The 18,605-nt window shown below is 39.6% G+C and overlaps 1 protein-coding gene across 5 annotated transcripts in view; it reads right to left on the bottom strand.

Moving 5' to 3' along the window:
- The window catches only part of snx29 (sorting nexin 29), a 659,344-nt gene that overhangs the window by 178,664 nt on the left and 462,075 nt on the right, over window positions 1-18,605 (bottom strand). For all 5 annotated transcript variants that reach the window (XM_068056248.1, XM_068056249.1, XM_068056250.1 and 2 more), the window contains 2 exons: window positions 16,988-17,043; window positions 10,621-10,702 (listed from right to left, as the gene is read on the bottom strand). In XM_068056248.1, the coding sequence (XP_067912349.1) occupies window positions 10,621-10,702; window positions 16,988-17,043 (138 nt within the window). The remainder of the gene's footprint in view (window positions 1-10,620; window positions 10,703-16,987; window positions 17,044-18,605) is intronic.

Genomic DNA, 18,605 nt, shown 5'->3' with positions numbered 1-18,605 from the left:
AGCGGGTCGGGAAAGCCTCCCAGAGCCTCCCGCTCCATTTTACACTACCCCGCCACCATCCAACTCTTTGGGGTGGCGTAACATTCTAGCCCTGGAGTGAGAAATGATACCACAACCTTCTGATTCAGAGACGAGTATGCTACCAACTGAGCCACAGCTGACACTAAAGGAAAAGAGATACTGTGTGAATTTAAAAATTATTTACTAAGGATTAGCTCACTGCTTAAAATGTTGTTCTTTTTATTATTTTGTCTATTTGAGGAGTTAGATGAAAGGTTATGTACTGTGAATAAAATGATATATGGCTGTTTCCTATATTTGCAAAATAAATGTACTTGATATTTTAAAATTAAAGCCAGGTCTCACCTGACACTCTTAAAGATCAGTGTGAGAACCTGTGAAGGATTAAGATATCCAGTAGCTAAAGGCATTCATCAGACAGGGGTCGTTGGGCATATTACAAAAAAATCTACCTAGATCTCAAGCCAAAGATAGATACTCGCAAAGGTAAGGGGTCATAACTTGCCCATGAGAGTGATAATAAGATATAAGAGCCAAAATAATCTAGAGTGAGGTGCTTAGAAAAAAAAACACAAAAATATAACAGTGACCCAGGGTAGTTTAATACAACAGGAATTTTTGTCTGAGTTTTTAAAAGTATAATATAGCTGGGGTTTAAGACTGAGACTACTTCTTAACTAAAATGGAAGACACCTGGCACTTCCCCTGTGCAAATCAGGCACAGGTATTTATCAAAATGCTAGTTAGATTATAATGTTTTGTTCCAGATGTAAGCCGAACTGACTACTGTAAAGGGGTTCCAACATGTGCTTGAGACCTTCAGGACATATGTTTAACCTTTTATTAGCATTCCATGTACTCGTGTTCACAGCATTGTTACTTTGATCATGAATGCCAGCACTGCATTCGAATGGATTAAGCTGAAGAGACAGGAGACTCTGGTGCTAACGCATGTAACATCTTATCCTGACACCTCTCCTAATGTTATTTTACTTAACTGGTCTCTGACCACTGCCTCAAACAATGCTTTCCAACCCTGATACAATCCCATCTCTGTTCCCTTAATCAAGGGGGTTCAAACACAAGCATGCATGGCACACAACTGGCCTACACATCAATAACCAATTTTAGATCAACCACATCAAACTTTACATGCTTTGAGTTCCACGTCGAAGGCCACTTAGTATTCCAGGGATATCTGGAGGATAAGAACAACCTTAGGCCCTTTTCTTCCATGATTCACTAATATGTTTACGTACCTGTCCCATTCTCTTCCTCTCATATACCAGGTACAAAGGGCTCATGGATTTCTTTAGTTCGAAAATCAAGACCACCCGGTTAACTGCCTGTCACTCTCTCTTCTCCTTGCCCTCAGCCTCTACTGCTACCTACCCTTTCTAACTGTACACGTTTGTGTATTTTTCTTACAATTCTCCTTCGTTCTTTCAAGTTCATCACTTCTACGAGACCTACATGTTGCTCCATCCCTTCCATTCAACTCTTGATCTTAGTATGGTATACAATATAGGTTGCAGGGTTTTACCTAACATCCTCTGCTGGTAAAATCTTTTTATGTGCCATTGGAACTTTCAGAACCAACTTTTCCAGCAGTCCTGGCTAGCCTCTCATCCTCCTCCCTCTATAATCTCCAAATCTCCAAATCTCTGCTGCTTGTGTCTTGTTCCACACTAATTCCCACATGCCCATCATCTCCATTCTTGTCCCTTCATTAGATCCCAACCCATCATACAGCATTAGACAGCACCTTCCAAACCCACAACCTCTACCAACTAGAAGGACAAGGGCAGCAAATACATGGGAACACCACCACCTGCAAGTTTCACTCCAAGTCACACACTATCCTGACTTGGAACTATATTACTGTTCCTTCACTGTCGCTGGGTCAAAATCCTGGAACTCTCTTCCTAACAGCGCTGTGGGTGTACCTACCTCACGCAGACTGCAGTGGTTCAAGAAGGCAGCTCACCACCACCTTCTCAAGGGCAATTAGGGATGGGCAATAAATGCTGGCCTAGCCAGTGACGCCCACATCACATGAATGAATATAAAAAAATTAAATTTCAATTTCTCTAAGATCCCCCAAAGCCTTCTACTCCCTAACCTCTGCAAGCTCCTCCAGTTCTATTGCACCTCTCAAATATCATCAGGCACTTCAGTCCCATCCTTTGGGATTCCCTCCCTAAATCTTGCTGCCTCTCTCTCTCCATCTTTAAACACCCTTTTAAAACCCATTTCTTCAACTAAGCTTTTTAGTCACCCCTCCAAAGTTCTTCCTTTCTGTTTTGGAATCCTGTACCTTGTTCCCATTTTGAGATGCTTCATTATGTTAAAAGTAAAATGCAAATTCTATTGCTATTGAAACATTACATAACAGGCAAAGGGAGCACCTTGGTACTTTGTGCCAATTGGCTGTTACATTTCAAGAGACTATAAAGAGAAGGGTATATTTCCCCATGTGGACTGCTCTTATTAAATATTTTGCAGTATAATTTCTTGCCTATGGCTTTATACATCTATGTATAGATTTACTTTTTTTTAAATCCATGCTATCATGCTATAATCTCATGCTATTTTCCACAATTTGAGGCAACAGGAGATGTAGTGGCTATCCTACATATTCTCCAGTGAACATCATATGATGTGGCTTAATTGTACAATCTTGGCTGTGCCAACCAAAGGCAGCAGAGAAAAAGACACAGGACTCGGTTCATCGGAGATTTGGTCTGCAAATGGAAACTGCTCTCAAGCCAGTTACAAAAAAATGAACTATTTGGCTGAAATGGAGAAATATCATCTTACTTCCATAAGAGCAGTACAATGGGGAAAAAACCACTTCAACATCACAAAGTTGGGAGATACCATATAGCACATGATTCATGTGACTGCACCAAAACTCTCAGATCCTTGTGGTTCTGCTGTAATCCTGCCAATTTACTATGATCTATAACAAAATACACCAAAAATGGAAACCTCTTTGCAAACACAAAAACAGCACCTAATAATTCGCACAATAATAATGAGGTCACAGAAGTTACTTTAATTTTGGAGCAGCCTTCTCAACTCTCATGGTAACTGAACCCATTGAATTTTACACAGAATTATCTAATCACGTTACATTATAAAGTCAGATCTACACCTTACACCTCCAAACATCATGTATTTTACCCAAACCTCTATTCTAACCTGAGAGCAGAGACAGTAACTGAACACCACAGACTTCCACATTAATCTGCAGTCATTTAATCCAAACTTAGTACAACACATTTCTTCAGAACCTAGAGCCTGAAAAAAACAAACATATTGCCTTTTCCAACTCCATCCCTTCTTCTCCAAAATGGTTTTCTTTCAGCAGATGCTGCTTACATATGGTTGGTGCATGTTCTAGTCAACACTCAAAAAGGTCCATAATGTGTTGTTGCACTGCGGAGTGGCTATGAGTGATATAATGATCTACAGTGTAAATTAGATTGAATTATGGTGAAGAGAGAGAACTGTACAGTGTACATTAGTCATGTGGCAAACTTTGGAAGAATTAATGCCATGTGTTATTTCAAAGGGAAGGAAGATCTAGGGCAATGCTTTTTATTCAAAATACTCGTACATAAGAATCGACAGACATCAGCTAAATTTTGATGGACTTTTTTTTACCCTAAAAATAACAATTTTCTAAACAGCATGGAACCCTTGAGTCAGAAAGAAACAAATTGACGAATGACCCTTTGATTGTCCTTGACTAACAGGACTACTACACTGTTCTGAAAACAAAATTATTAGCTAATCAGGGAATAATAATCACACATCATCTAATAATACTTGCTGCAGAATTAGTCATCACAAAATGGATGTTCCATACATTTACTTACTGACAAAAGAATTCATTAATCGAGATATAAGGGCCCAGATTTTGCTGGGGTTTTTGACAACGAAATGTCAGCATTCACCATTCTTATCCTTCTGAAACTGACCGCGACTTCAGGATCTAGTGCAAGCACAGATTGACGCAGAAATTCTTAAGTTACGGTCTGTCACTCACTGCTCCACGACAAACTGCGCTGTGGATACTGTGCCACCTGGTCTCTGAGAGTCAGCAATCATTGAAATCACTTGACGAGGCAAGATTTTCCCCCTTTTCTGCTTTCACATCGCTGTGAGAAAGCCCATAAAAAGTCACAGCTTGTTCAATCAGGGTTTTTAATGCCAATCTAAGTAATGACTATCGTTGAGCAACACATCTGGCCTTGAAAAAAATAACTTTATATTTGTGGAGGGATGGTAAATGTCTGCATTAAGGTTAATTACTAGCTGTTTTAAACAAATTTTTAAAACAATTTTTAAAAAGTTTTTTTCACGATATTTCAGCTTCTAACTTCACCCCATACTATTTCCCAGTCTTTATTTTGTTCCTCGTAAAATTTTTAAAAAGTGATTTAATTATTAGTGCTTTTCATTTCCTGGTTGGCTGTCTGTGTGAATTCTTTTATGTGATTGGTTGCTTGGACAGCTTAATGGCATCACTGCAGCTCCATGCTGGGAATCTCCATCAAAGAATGCTACAATCCACTGCACAGTGAGTGGAGGTAAAGATCTTGCCACAGAGATTGCTAGATCTTTCAGCGAGGCTTTCTTCGAGGTCAGCAGCAAGTGCTCTTGCTTTGCTGACTGTAAAATCCAGGGCAATGTAACAAATGTTGCCAAATATTTAGCTTCATTAAAATGTTTCTATGTTGTACTCTTTTAAATGCTTAACCATAAGAAAAGGCCATGAATACATGATTGACTTTTCAAACAGGTATTGCGAGGACCTGTAGAAGACACAGGGGTCAAATCATTGCCAATATCATTTGTCATAAGTCAGTCAGTCAGTCAATTGCATAGCTGCTGTGTCAGCTGTACTTGAATTAAGCCTCAGGATCGTCCGACACCAAGAATTGCAGGCATTTGCAATTAAGGAAATTAATCAGTATTGGGAAGGGTAAAAATTAAAAAGCAATAATTCTGTGCAAGTTTTTTATTACATAAAACACTTCCTAATTAACAGGATAAACAACACTGGTATCTTAGCACATGTAGGACCACCGGAGTGAATGATTAATTAAGTTTGAAGTGCAAACTTTGGCGAAGCAAGATTTTAGTCTTCACCTAACTGGCCATGTAACTGACAGGGAGATGAAGAATTCATGCCCCTTGCTATTTGAAAATTGGATGTATATCATCTTTCAAGTTTTTTTAAACCTTTGATGTATTTAAACAATATCTCTAATATCTCTGAGGGGTTAGAGATATTTTAAATATGAACAAAAAGCATTAAACATATGATGTTCAATAAAATATTACAGGTTGCTAAAATAAACTGGCAAATTTGCCATGTCATATTTAATTTTATAATGCCTCTGTGAAACATCTTGGGATGTTATTATGCTATGGTGCTGTATAAATACAAGTTGGAGTAGTTGTATGGCTTTGCCTATGGTCAGTTCATTAATGTGTTTTCATATATACATGCACACCTATATAAAAGATCATTAAGTTGGGAAAGGGACTTTAGAAACTTAGTTAATGGGGTGTAAAATCCCAGAAGAGTTCTGAAGAAGGGTCACTGACCTGAAACGTTAACTCTGCTTCTGTCTCCACAGATGCTGCCAGACCTGCTGAGTATTTCCAGCATTTCTTGTTTTTATTTCAGATTTCCAGCATCGGCAGTATTTTACTTTTATTACCGCATTGTGTAGTAATGGCTTCAAAATTCAAATCATTCTGGATGGACAACAGAAGTATTGATCAGGTGGTCACCTGACCGAAACTAATCGCAGTTAACAAACCTTATTCCTCCAAGCGCCAGGGAGAGACAGCTTCAGAGACAGCAGCAAAGGCAAAACACCTATGCTTTAAAACTGGAGAGTACTACATCTGAAGGCCTCCAAGCCTGTTCCTTTTCAAATCCACCAGTATAGAAAACTGACTTTCTAGTAATAAGACTATAAGCAACGAACTTTGTGACCTGCTGAAAATCCACCCCTTCGAGAGAATCCTGCAACAACTTCGATGTATGACTCCAGCTATCGAATCCACCCAACTACACTTCAGGAGTAAAAACGCCTTCATCGCCGGGCCTGCAACGTATGCCTTTTCCTCAAGATGAGCCAAATCACGTGACTTAGGAACTATTCCTTCATTTGTAATTTGTAAAAGTGCACTATCCTCTTTAATGGCTTTCTTTCTCGAGTGTGCGCGTGTGTGTGTGTGTGGTGAGTGAGTGATGTAGCGTCAGACTTTCGGGGTGAACGTGTGAGTAAAAATAATCCTCTTTATTTCAACACACGAAATGTGTACAGTTGGTTATTCAAATTGGCCACACACTCAGGGGTTAAGAAACACACCAATCTTCCTTTTCAAAAAGCCACACTGATTACAGACAGTAAAGAACTGGGGTTTCGGTTCTTCCTCATCTCTGTGCGTAACACAAAGGAAAATGCTGTGAATGCTGGAAATCTGAAATAAAAAGAGAAAATGCTGGAAATACTTAGCTGGCCTGTGGAGAGAGAAACAGAGTTAACATTTCAGGACGATGACCTTTCAGCAGAATATGGTTCTAAAGAAAGGTCATCGACTTGAAATATTTGGCAGAATTTTCCCTGCGGGCTTCAGGACTCCACCAAGAGGCTCAAATGGGGTGTCAGAAGCCCATGCTGTGTAGAGAACAGTCACCTGGCTGTGAATTTTCCCCAAATTGGTAAACTAATGGCCAGTAAGCAGAAGAAGCAGCAGGCTGTCTTTTCAGGTAATTGAGAGAAAGTGCTCTCTCCAACTTTTGTTTAACTTCAACACAAAAAATCCCCTCAGCAAATGCAGTTGAAGCCAGGAACCACATACAATAGGTGGTGAGAATTCCACAAATGGTTTTGTCCTGATATATCCATTCAAGGAAAGTACTCCACCCATTGTCATTCAATTTGAAATTTTCCATAGGCCTGCCGAGAATGCTACCCCATTAGCGCCGAGGTCTGCTACCAGAAGGCCACCTCCAAGCAGCTACATTGTTCCCCAATGCCGCCAGGGACCTGAAGACCAACTGGAAATTTCCAGTTGGCCTCCAACAATAGGCCTCAATGGGCAACAAACTAGCTGAATTGACTACCTGCCACTTGTAGGCAGGTGGCCCCCATGGCATTCCCTCCCCAATCCTGCCTCTAGGAAAATGGCCTGGGGATGGCATGGTGCTGCGAAACCGGCATGCTGGCCAGTGGAGTGAATTTATGTGCCCACCTGCCTCTGTGCCCGCCTCCATCGGGGCCTAAAGGTTTAACCCTATAACTTTGTTTCTCTCTCCACAGATGCTGCCAGACCTGCTGAATATTTCCAACATTTTCTGTTTTTATTACAGGATTTTTAATAATACATGCATTAAAATAATGGATAGAACAATGTCAAGCAGACAAATTAGGCACTCATCAAGTATTATTGCCAACAAGGTTTCCTTGCCTAATTTGCTTTATTAAAACTGCCATTTACTTCTACTGGAAATAAAAATAATTCCATACTATAATCATTTAACAACAATATAAATTCAAGTTGCTGTTGGACAATCATTTTAAAAAATTGAAGTGCACAAAATATGGTCTTGAGGAACAGTCATCGGTTGCTGAATTATGTGCTCTCAGGTGCGCCTGAGTGTTTTCAGCTTCAAGGTAGCAATCTATTATACTCTTATTGATCATTAATGTCCCTCCTCATATAGATGTTGGCTGCTCTAATATACGTTAGATGGCCTGCCTCTCCCCAGTTACTCCACAGGAACAAGGGATCTCAAGCTTGCATGCATAAAATGATTGAAAACAATTAAGTTACAGAACATAATTGGGTGTTACAACTTACATAGAAACAAGCCAATGGTCCGTACCACACATCTGAGAACTAAATCTAATCCTAAATACAGGAACCTCATTGCCATTTAAGTTAAGTAAAGCTCATCATCATTTCTACCCACCTCTTCATTTTTCAAACCCTGGCAGTAACGCAAGTCTACAATAAAGCCAGTTTAAGAATTATTTGAAAAAAAGTGGCTGTCACTAGTGATGAGGGAAATAATCTTTCACATAAGATAACAGCTGGGCATGCACATAAGGATCTTTTAGAGGAAAACTGAACATTTATATAAGCTGTTGAAGCTTACCAGATCGCAAATGCTTTGTCCATGATTTTCTGCCTACTGACATTAATGAATGGAAAATCTCATCAATGCATCTGTAAGGCCTCGCCGATGACATGGGTGTCGCAAAGTGAGGCCCAAGAAATTCATTAAAGATTTCCCAAGTTACTGAGAAAAAGCAGTTTAGATATACCAGTATTAAGGGAATCCTTATCTCAAATCTGCCACCATTTTCACAATTTCTTCCATTATTGATTCTTTTCTCCAAATTTCCACTTCCAAAATATCCTCCGTCAGCCAACAGGGTAATGTAGTTCAGGCAACTGAATTTTCCACTGATATTGGTCAGCGTCTCTTGGTAAATTTTACATTCTCCCATTCAGAGAAAGAGTACGTGAGTGATTAGAGAGTCAAGGCTTCGGTCTTGACCGCAGTCCTCTAAGTTGAAATTAATGATCGAGTCACTAGATCATGCCATTAAAATATTTGTCAGATATGAAGTTGCATGAGACTGTCCAAGAGGACAGCAAACAACACTGTAAAGAGTCAAATTTCTCTTCCATAAAACAGCAAACTTGCACATAAATAAAGAGTCCTATTTTATAAAAGGTCAGTGGGATTGTGTGAACCCCATCAGAATACAAAAGGAGTCTCCCCTCAAGGACACTAGTAATTAGTCACGGGGCAATTGCTCATCGAAATGGATTTGGAAAAATAATCAACAACTAAAATAACAAAACTAAATCAACAGTAAGATCAGCAGAAATATCCATTTACAAAGATAGAACTGTCAAAGGATTTGTACGTAATTATTGATCATTCACTCTAGTTAATATTAAGTGGTTATCAACAAAACTAAATCAAATACTAGGGTCCATTTCAAAGGTATTTCATTTTAACTTTCTACATACCACTGGCGAGGCCGCATTGGAAATATTGGCCAATTATATTCTCCCTGCTGTGCACCCAAGAATATGGTCTTGAGTGAACAATCTACCGCTAGTCTGAAGTGAGATAACAAATTATTTATTGTCCCTGGTTGTTGTGGAAAACAGAAAGGATAGCTGGCTCATTAAGATATCCATCCTCTCTTCGTCTCAGTGGCTATAAAGAGGATTTTAACCATTTGTGAGTTCACAATTTAAAAAAACATATGCATTTCAGTCACAAGTCATTTTTAGTGAACAAAAAAAGCTGAAATGTGGCAAAGGGATTAGACAAATATTATTTATTAAGAGACACAGCACTGAAACAGGCCCTTCGGCCCACCGAGTCTGTGCTGACCAACCACCACCCATTTATACTAACCCTACAGTAATCCCATATTCCCTACCACCTGCCTACACTAGGGGCAATTTACAATGGGCAATTTACCTATCACCTGCAAGTCTTTGGCTGTGGGAGGAAACCGGAGCACCCGGCGAAAACCCACGCGGTCACAGGGAGAACTTGCAAACTCCGCACAGGCAGTACCCAGAATTGAACCCGGGTCCCTGGAGCTGTGAGGCTGCGGTGCTAACCACTGCGCCACTGTGCCAATATTTGAAGAATAATATTAAAAGGTCCAGATAAAGAGCAGAGAAACTAGACTGAAGTAGATAACTCCAATAGCTAGCACTAACACTGATAAGGGCTGAATGGCAACCTTCTATATAAAAATGTATATAATTCTATAAAATAGCCACTAATGCATTGGACAGAGCACAGAAAAGAGTCAATAAAATGTTTCCAGGTCTCTGAGCTCTAATTTGTAGCAAACTCACAGCGGTGAACTTGTTTCCAAAGGAGAAAAGATCACCGTAGGGGAACATGATTCAAGTCCTGTCTTAAAAAATACTATCAGCATAAATTATATAAATGTTAGCAAGACTTCACTAAGCAGTAAAGCACACGGGTTTAAAATTAACCAATGTGACAATTAGGAGCTGGAGAAACATCTTATGAACAGAATTGGAGATGATAGATGGCTATAGTCTAAGATAAACAAACTCCAGGTAACATTGTGGTTCTAAAGCTTGAGTGGTCAGCGGACAGCAGCAAGTCAAGGCTGTACAGTGCAGACGTGAATATGGATGATTACTCTTCCTTCTTCCTGAATGCAGGAAGTATTTTTAAATAACTTTCCTTCCAGAGGTTTATTAGATAAGGTAGAATGCATGAAAGGAGAGATTGCATATGGTCTGTGGAAGCAGAAGCTTAATGAACCAAATTGTTTATCTTACATCCACTGTCATCATACAACTTCTTGTACTAACAAGATGCAACATTTTGGACTCAGTACATTTTGTTTTTCAAGGAGGGTGGGGGATGGAAAAGGGACACAAATAGATAGCATTATGAAATGAAGATACATTTTATAGGTTTGGCAAGCAATATGCACAGTGAAGATATAACGTTTCACTTTGCTTAGTCCTTGAATCTTTGACTCATACCTGGTAGACATGAAATGCATTAGCAGCTCGTCCACGAAGAAACACCGTTGGAATCCAGACATTTATCAGTGCACAGTGAGCCCTGACAGACACAAAGTAATCCACAGTAAATTTCAAGGAAAAGTGTAGAATTTACAAAACAAGTTACAGGCAAAGTAATCAAAGGATGCAGTTCATTTAGAACAATTTAAGAGAACCTCTAAATAATAGGACTAAGATCTGTGGCATGGCAGCTGGAAGGTAGCACAGCCTCATCAACGCTTTTCCCACTTCATTCATAAACTAATTTACTTGCAAAATTTCTAACTTGGCACTTGCAGCAAGTAATGAAAAATGTTGCACATTACACAGCTGATATTAAAACACTCTGTGAAGATGCAATAACGTCAGAGGCCTAAATATTACTAATAGTGTTAAAACTGTTAAAAGAATAAGGGATCTTCATATCACAAATTTAAAGATTTGGAAGGAATCAATGAATGAAGCAAACATCAGGGGATCCTACAGTTTAAACCTCACAAATGTGGACCAATTTCAATAGTTCACACTTCATCTATAACGAAATAAGCATGCTTGTAGTAAAAATTGCTGTTCATTTCTCATAACATTTCATTTAAAGCAGCTTGCAGGCATTCCATATTCATGATTTCTGAACAGAAGCATTGCCTGAAGTACCATCCATGCAATTTTTCAGCTGTCTTAAGTGCATCCATTGTTTCCAAATATGTTCAACAAGGTACTTATTGCAAGGAGGATTTCTGAGATTGACAGAAAACGTAACCCTGCTGTGAGAGATGCTGGAGATAGATGAAGTCAGTATTGAAATAAAGTTCCAGAATGTGATGGGTTGTCCTTCTGTCACAGCAGGAACAGAAATGGATTTGAAAAGCAGTTACATCCTTCAGGATGGATATTAACAGTCACACTGAATAATATGCGTCTTCCCACAGATAATGTAAAATAACTCCTGATGATAAAACTGCAATTAACGCTCATTTTATCTCAGTTACATCTGAAGTATTATCTTTAAACAAAATTGTTGTACCACTGTATAATTCTAACTTAAATATTCTGTAGTGATATTTTGAACTATGCGTCACTTTTGTTTTCAGAAAACGGTTTCAATGATGGGATATACATTTGATTCTTCATGCCAAGCACAGCCTTATTTTGGAGAGGCGCTGAGTGGACCCAAGGTGATCTTCCAAAGGAAGGGAAAAGAAAACTGTAAGAGCTGAAACTGTGCACTCTGCACGATTATGCGGTCAGTGGTGAAATGACAGCGCCACCATGGTCCTCCAGGAAAACTGCCCCCAAAGATCTAGTGATCTTTGCGGTGTGGATTTCACCTATCCAGATATTAACCAAGAAGTACAATGCAATGATTACCTTTCACTTTTTATAAATTTTACAGAGAATAAAATAAAGATTGTGACATACACATTAGAAACTGGAAAATCATAAACTTTTAAAAAGCCATGGAGTTTTTATCATTATGAAAAGATTTGACATTAAACAAATATAAAAGTAGTTTTCTAGGGCTAGAGAGGTTGCTTAGCTGTAGTTATCACTTAGTAAGCCATTAAAAACTCAGTTACACCTCACTAACAAGCCATAACTATTTTGGGTTTTTTTAAACAGTGATATTATGTCATTAAAGGGGAAGTTCTTATCAATTCACGGATTTCTATAAATTGCCATCAGCAGGGACTTCTAATAGCGCACCCTGTGGAGGTGCAAGGAATCAGTGACAGCAACTTTTGGATTTCCACGTTTGACTGCATGTGAGGATGCCAGAAGTTGCTGTTGGCCGCACAGGGTAATGATGGCGAATGCTGACAGCTGCACCATTACAACCACAAAATCCTGACCTGCAGTGCTGGATACAGCTACAGGTAATGTGGGAATAATTTGCCTGGTCTCTATGCTACAATCCATATAGCACAGGGAGGAATCAAAGAAGGACAAGAGTAAAATTCGGGGAATCTTCCCACAAATTTGAGGAGGAAAGGAAACAATTTGACACCATAAGACTATGTAAGAAGTAATGAGCACTGAAACAGCCAGATTTTAAGATAAGTGGATGCAGTGCCTGAGGACTAGAGTGCGAGAAGTGAGACAATCCACCAGTGTTAATGCAACTCCATAAATAGGGTTACAATGCAACCCAATACAGTGTGATGTTTGCAAAATACTTGGATTGCAGCAATCCAATAGGATGAGAAATGATCTTATGCAATACAACTGGGCGAGAAAAGCTCTATAAAATGAGAAAAGCAGTGTAATTGGATGAATTGAATGCAATCCAATGCCTTGAAAAATTATACATTGTACTTGACCTAATGGGCTGAATTTTACGCCGCCGCAGCAGGTTGGGTAGTGGCGTGGGGGCTGTGTAAAATTGAGCAGGAGGCTTGGGGAGGCCTCCCCACACAGCTCCCGCCTCCGTCCAATTTTACGGCAGTCGGGCAGGGGAAGGAAAACAGCCCGCCCGCCCGAGGCCAATCAAGCCCCTTAAGTGGCCACTTAATGGCCACGTAAGAACCCTCACTCGGCTCCACGGGTATTTTACCCATGGCAAACAGGCATGCCGAGGGAGTGAAAGGCCACCCAGCAACAGCTGCCGGCTTTTCCATGCGCTGAGGGGGTGCCATGGCAGTCGGGCACAGCGTGCCTGAATAAGGGCCACCCCCGCCTCCCAACCCACCCCCGGGACCCAAGACGCCTCCCCTTTCCCCCCAAATGACCATCCTAGCTTCACCAGGGCATGACCGATCCCCCTGGTGAGGCATGCCCAACATATCTTCACTCCTGGCGCCATGTTGTCGGCTGTTTTGCAGTCCCAGCAGTAGCCACCAGGAGCGGTGGCGCTGCTGGGACTAAGAACTGCCAGCCCGCTGATTGGCTGGCAGCTCACTGAGACGGAACCTCCTCCCTCAAGCAGATGGAAGTCCCCAGTCTAGGCGGAAGCGGGCTCGCCACCAACTTTTACGTTAGTGGTGAATTCCTGTCCACCTAAGGTAAAATCCAGCCCAATGCCTCCAGTATAGTGAGAAATAATGCAATGCAGTTGCACTGCAAGAATCCTATATGAGAAGGGAAATAATGTACTTGCAGTTATCTGACCAGATACAATGAAAATTGGTGCAAATCGCTCAGACTAATGTAACTCAACATAATACAATCAGGCTGATGTAATAAAATTTCATGAGTCACAAGCCATTGCAATGTAAATGAAGAGATATATGACAAGTGCTATGAATAAAGATTTTAAATATGAAAAGATGTGAATAACAAGATACAAAACAAGAACTCCTGACAAGATTTGAAGTGACGAGCCGGAGCAGAACGGAGCTGCAACTGAGATGCAATACAATGGGCTTCAAAGCAAAGCTTTATAACTGATGATAGGCAAAGGGAGCTGGAATGCAAATAGGATAGAGACTCACAATGTGATAATTACAGGCAGACTAATAATGAGTTAGACCAGCAAGAGGAACTCACAACAATGAGAACAATATAACATTTTACAAGAAGACAAATATATACTTGCTGCAAATCAGTTTGTAGACAATCTTATGGGGAAAAAACATTGCAGATTAGCTTATCTAATACTGTTTAATCAATCAAAGGTATGATAATGCTGGATGTATGCCTTAATTAATTACTTCTCAAACTGACAAAAGTCTCTTCATCGTTAACACTTAATTGAATTTAGCTTATTCTAAGAAATGGGTTGTTAACAAAACCAAGATACTTGTTACCTTAGGAGATAAAAGGTCAATCATCACTTTTGATACTGAATAAAGAAGTTAAAAACAGTAATGTACATCAAAAAGTTATAATTTATGCTCAGGTGTGAACAAATTCTACAGCTTGCCAGATTGACTACCTGAAAAACGAAAGTAGATTGGGGTAATACGTTTGACCAGCAGTCAATCAAATATTGAAAGTAGTGACAAATCCAAACACCAATAGTTTGAATGAAGATGGAACGTAAATAAAATCCATTGCAGAATAAACCAAGAAAACTAATAAAAGTTTGGCTCAAGTAACAGCTTCAGAAAATAACGTGTTATACTGAGGAAAGAATAAATGACCACCATTGTTAAAATAATTAAATCCTCAGAACAATGAAAATAGAGCAAAAAACTGTAAGAGGATAGACAAACATGACAAAAAAAGTTAAGGATACGAACACAGAAACAAAACAAATAAACAAGAATGAAAAAGCAGACAAAAAAGAGAGAACAGCATGCTGGGAGGTATGGCCAAGCTGTTCTTCCGCCAAAATGAATTCAATCAGAACGTGACAAGTTGCAAAAATACTCTGGCTGATGAAAAGATTTCCAGCAGATTTTGAAATTAAAAGCTTAAACCTTGAATTATTTAACTTGACAAGCTGGCAAATTGGCAGCAATTACCTAAAATAACTGCAGTCAAGAAATACTGAGGCAAAATCAATGCTGAGCTGCAACACATGCGCTTCAATTAATATTGAGAAAAGAAAATAATGACAAAAGCAACTGAACTGAAAGCAGAACTCCACTTGAAACAGAAAAAGCATTGTGGGATATGCTAGGCAATTGATCACCAAATTTGTAAATACTAATAAAATTTACTGCATAATTTAATGCTACTTTTCTATTAATAAGAAATTATAGTGTGCCATTATGTTACAGATACAGATCACAATATACCACTTGCAGTGCTATTTATATATTGTGATATACAACTGGCAGATCTGAGTTATACTGTTAATGTCACAAAGCAAATCAACTGGGGAATGAGGGTAGAATATCTGCCCTGCCATGCCTGAAATAAGCTCTTCACTCTCCTATGAAATAAACTTGCTCCAAAATCTCCCGACCCCCCCACCCCCCATTACATTTTCTACATCATACACAACATAGGCAGTAATGAATTTGATGAAGTATAGTCTATGGGGTAGAAATTAGTGTGTGCCCATTTTTGGTGTCAGTGTGCTCAGAAGTCCAACATCACTTCCAAGGTATGCAATCACTTCTACATTGATGCACATCCAAAATCACTTTGCACTGATGCAAAAGAAGTAGTTCAATGACACTGATAAAGAAGCAGAACTTTGTTGCAGCTATACCATAAGTTTGCTTTAAATCTGCTATAAAATGGTTATGCTTGGGTGTAAATGATAAAACAAAAATCTGGCAACACTCCAAGAAAATTTTTTTAAATGAACTTTCAAAAAGGACAACTGGTATGAATATTTTTGGATATCCTTTTGGCTGCTTTCATGTGCATTATTTTATACAATATTTCTTGGTAACAGCGAAATGAAGAAAGATACTGCGTGACCATATCAGTCCAAATGTTGAAGAAATTCGCAGGCCTTTAGATCTCTGTGGTTCACAGAACTTAACACAAATAAGTCAGTAGGGCGCAATGAGGACTGTAATGAAATCTTGGAGGTGCAAAGCTTTGATCAATTCTTTGTGCTTTAAAACTGAGCAGTCAGTTTCCATGTCCCACCCCAGTCAATGACAACTGCTACTGCCCCTAGCCCCATATTCCCATGGCTTTTTTGACTACCCACCAATCACACTATTAATCTCACTAAGCCATAGCCTCCTTCCCCTGACAACCACTACTTTCACTGTATAACAAAAATTTTGCTGTCCTGTAACAACAAAGCTTGAAGCTCAACTACTCTGTTGAAACTCTTCAATGTATATATCTAAAAAGTTTCCAATTCCAAACAGTGGTGCATCCTTGAGACAGTGAGGATCAAAATACCAGTGGGACCCATTTTAGCTAGCACACTTCAGATAACTGGTTTTATTTTTTTTATTTTAAGATACAGCACTGAAACAGGCCCTTCGGCCCACCGAGTCTGTGCTGACCAACAACCACCCATTTATACTAACCCTACATTAACCCCATATTCTCTACCACATCCCCACCATTCTCCTACCACCTACCTCCACTAGGGGCAATTTACAATGGCCAATTTACCTATCAACCTGCAAGTTTTTGGCTGTGGGAGGAAACCGGAGCACCCGGCGGAAACCCACACAGACACAGGGAGAACTTGCAAACTCCGCACAGGCAGTACTCAGAACTGAACCCAGGTCGCTGGAGCTGTGAGGCTGCGGTGCTAACCACTGTGCCGCCCAATGTTAATTAAGACAAAACAATCTATTCTCTAGTACTTGATTATTCTTTATCACTGGAACACCAAAATTAATGCAAAAACAAAACTTATACTGAAGGTTAAGATGTAGGTTGCTCCATGGCAAGATAACATTTTATCAAACTACCTTAATTTTTTCACAATTATTTCAATGAAAAAGAGTTATAAGGATTATAAGTCAAGACAGAGCCAACTTACATTTCAAAATCTGACAAACTTTGGTCCTCGGAGGTTTGACTTAAATCACCAGGGACCTGTAAAAGGAAGAAAATCATTTTCAACTTGGGTAATTGTATACTTCACAAACTGAAAATGGCATATGTAGACTATAGTTTTTGTACTCCAATGCGAACAGAAAGAAGAAAACAGTCCTGAATACTATTGACTTTAAAATATTATAGTGTTATAATGGCACAGAAGGCGGCCATTCGGCCTATTGAGTCCATTATAAATTACAAGATGTAAAAAAAAACATATGCAGAATAGCAAATATGAAATTTGTAATAAAAATCCTTTTTGCAGCAAGGTTTAATGGTAGTTCCGATCATCCAGGATCATACAGGAAAACTTGGATTCTAATCACAGTCTCAATAGTTTATGAAAAGTAGCTGCTCTTTAAAACTGAATACCTGCCAGAGCACTTGAATAATAGGAACTATTTTAGCCAAGGTTAAAAGTCGTGGACCCTCCAAAAGTGAACTAATGGCAGCAATAAAGTCATCCATCTCCGAATCCATCTATGCCACTTAGTATAGGAGAGCATGGAGATGAAAAGGAGATTACAAAGGACTTTTTTTCCAGCAACTGACTGTCTGGTGCACATGGAAACTTATTACCATAGGAAAAGTCTCCAAACCAAACTAATGAGAAATCTACACGTGTAAGATATGTTTGCTTCACACAGAGTGCACACTCTTTCCCCAGAGGGAGGCACCCACTTACTTATGTCCAAGGGGTTTAGGCATAAATTGGCAGAGATAAGGCTTAGGTACCTTCAAGTATGTCCTGGTTACTGCTGAAATTTTATTAGCTTACAAGGAGCAGTAAGCCTTCTGCAGCTGGTCTTGCTAGAGTCACAATATCCATCAGGACTCTAGTTTACAGGGTTATCGAGACCCAAGTGTAAGATAGCAAATAATATAATAGATTAACAATTTGGCCTAAGTGCAGGGCATCAGTGGATAGTTAGCATAGAGGACTACAGTAAAGGAGGAAGTGCAGAAATGAAAGGGGTATAGTGGGTATGATTTGATAGAGCATCAGGTAAGAAATGAGAAAATAGCTTAACACTACAGAGGTCAGTATTAATATATGTACTTTGAGAATTTAATCTGTGTGATAGGGACTAACATAGTTTTAGATTAGGTTAGGATTCTGCAAGTTAAACAAGACAAAAGGTGGACATGCAAAGTTTAGGGCAATTTAAGAAGAAAGTCAGAATTCATAAAAGGATTTATGTAAAGAATTATGGCCTAGTTTGGAGATAGCAAGGGCTAGATTGGATAGCCCCTGAAAATGGGCAATGGAATCGCAATGTACGATTACCTTATACCTGTTCAATGTGCTGCCTGCTTAACAACATGATGCCTGCTTGGGTCCGGAAAAAAAAAACGACCCGAACCCGACAGAACCACATTGGACCCGGGCCCGAGTCCTTCCATGTTTTCCCGCGCCTAACCCGACCTGACCCCGACCCGACCATAGTGCACTCACTGTACTTACCACTTTTGGACAGATGGAATGGAAGGAATCTGCACTGCTGCAGCATGAGCACGATGACGTCATAGAGACACGCACTTGCTCACTGCGCAGACTC

Source organism: Heterodontus francisci, chromosome 24 (assembly GCF_036365525.1).
Source record: "Heterodontus francisci isolate sHetFra1 chromosome 24, sHetFra1.hap1, whole genome shotgun sequence".
NCBI lineage: Eukaryota > Metazoa > Chordata > Chondrichthyes > Heterodontiformes > Heterodontidae > Heterodontus > Heterodontus francisci.
Note: the sequence above shows the minus strand (reverse complement) of the source record. Positions and strands in the feature narration are given on the sequence as shown.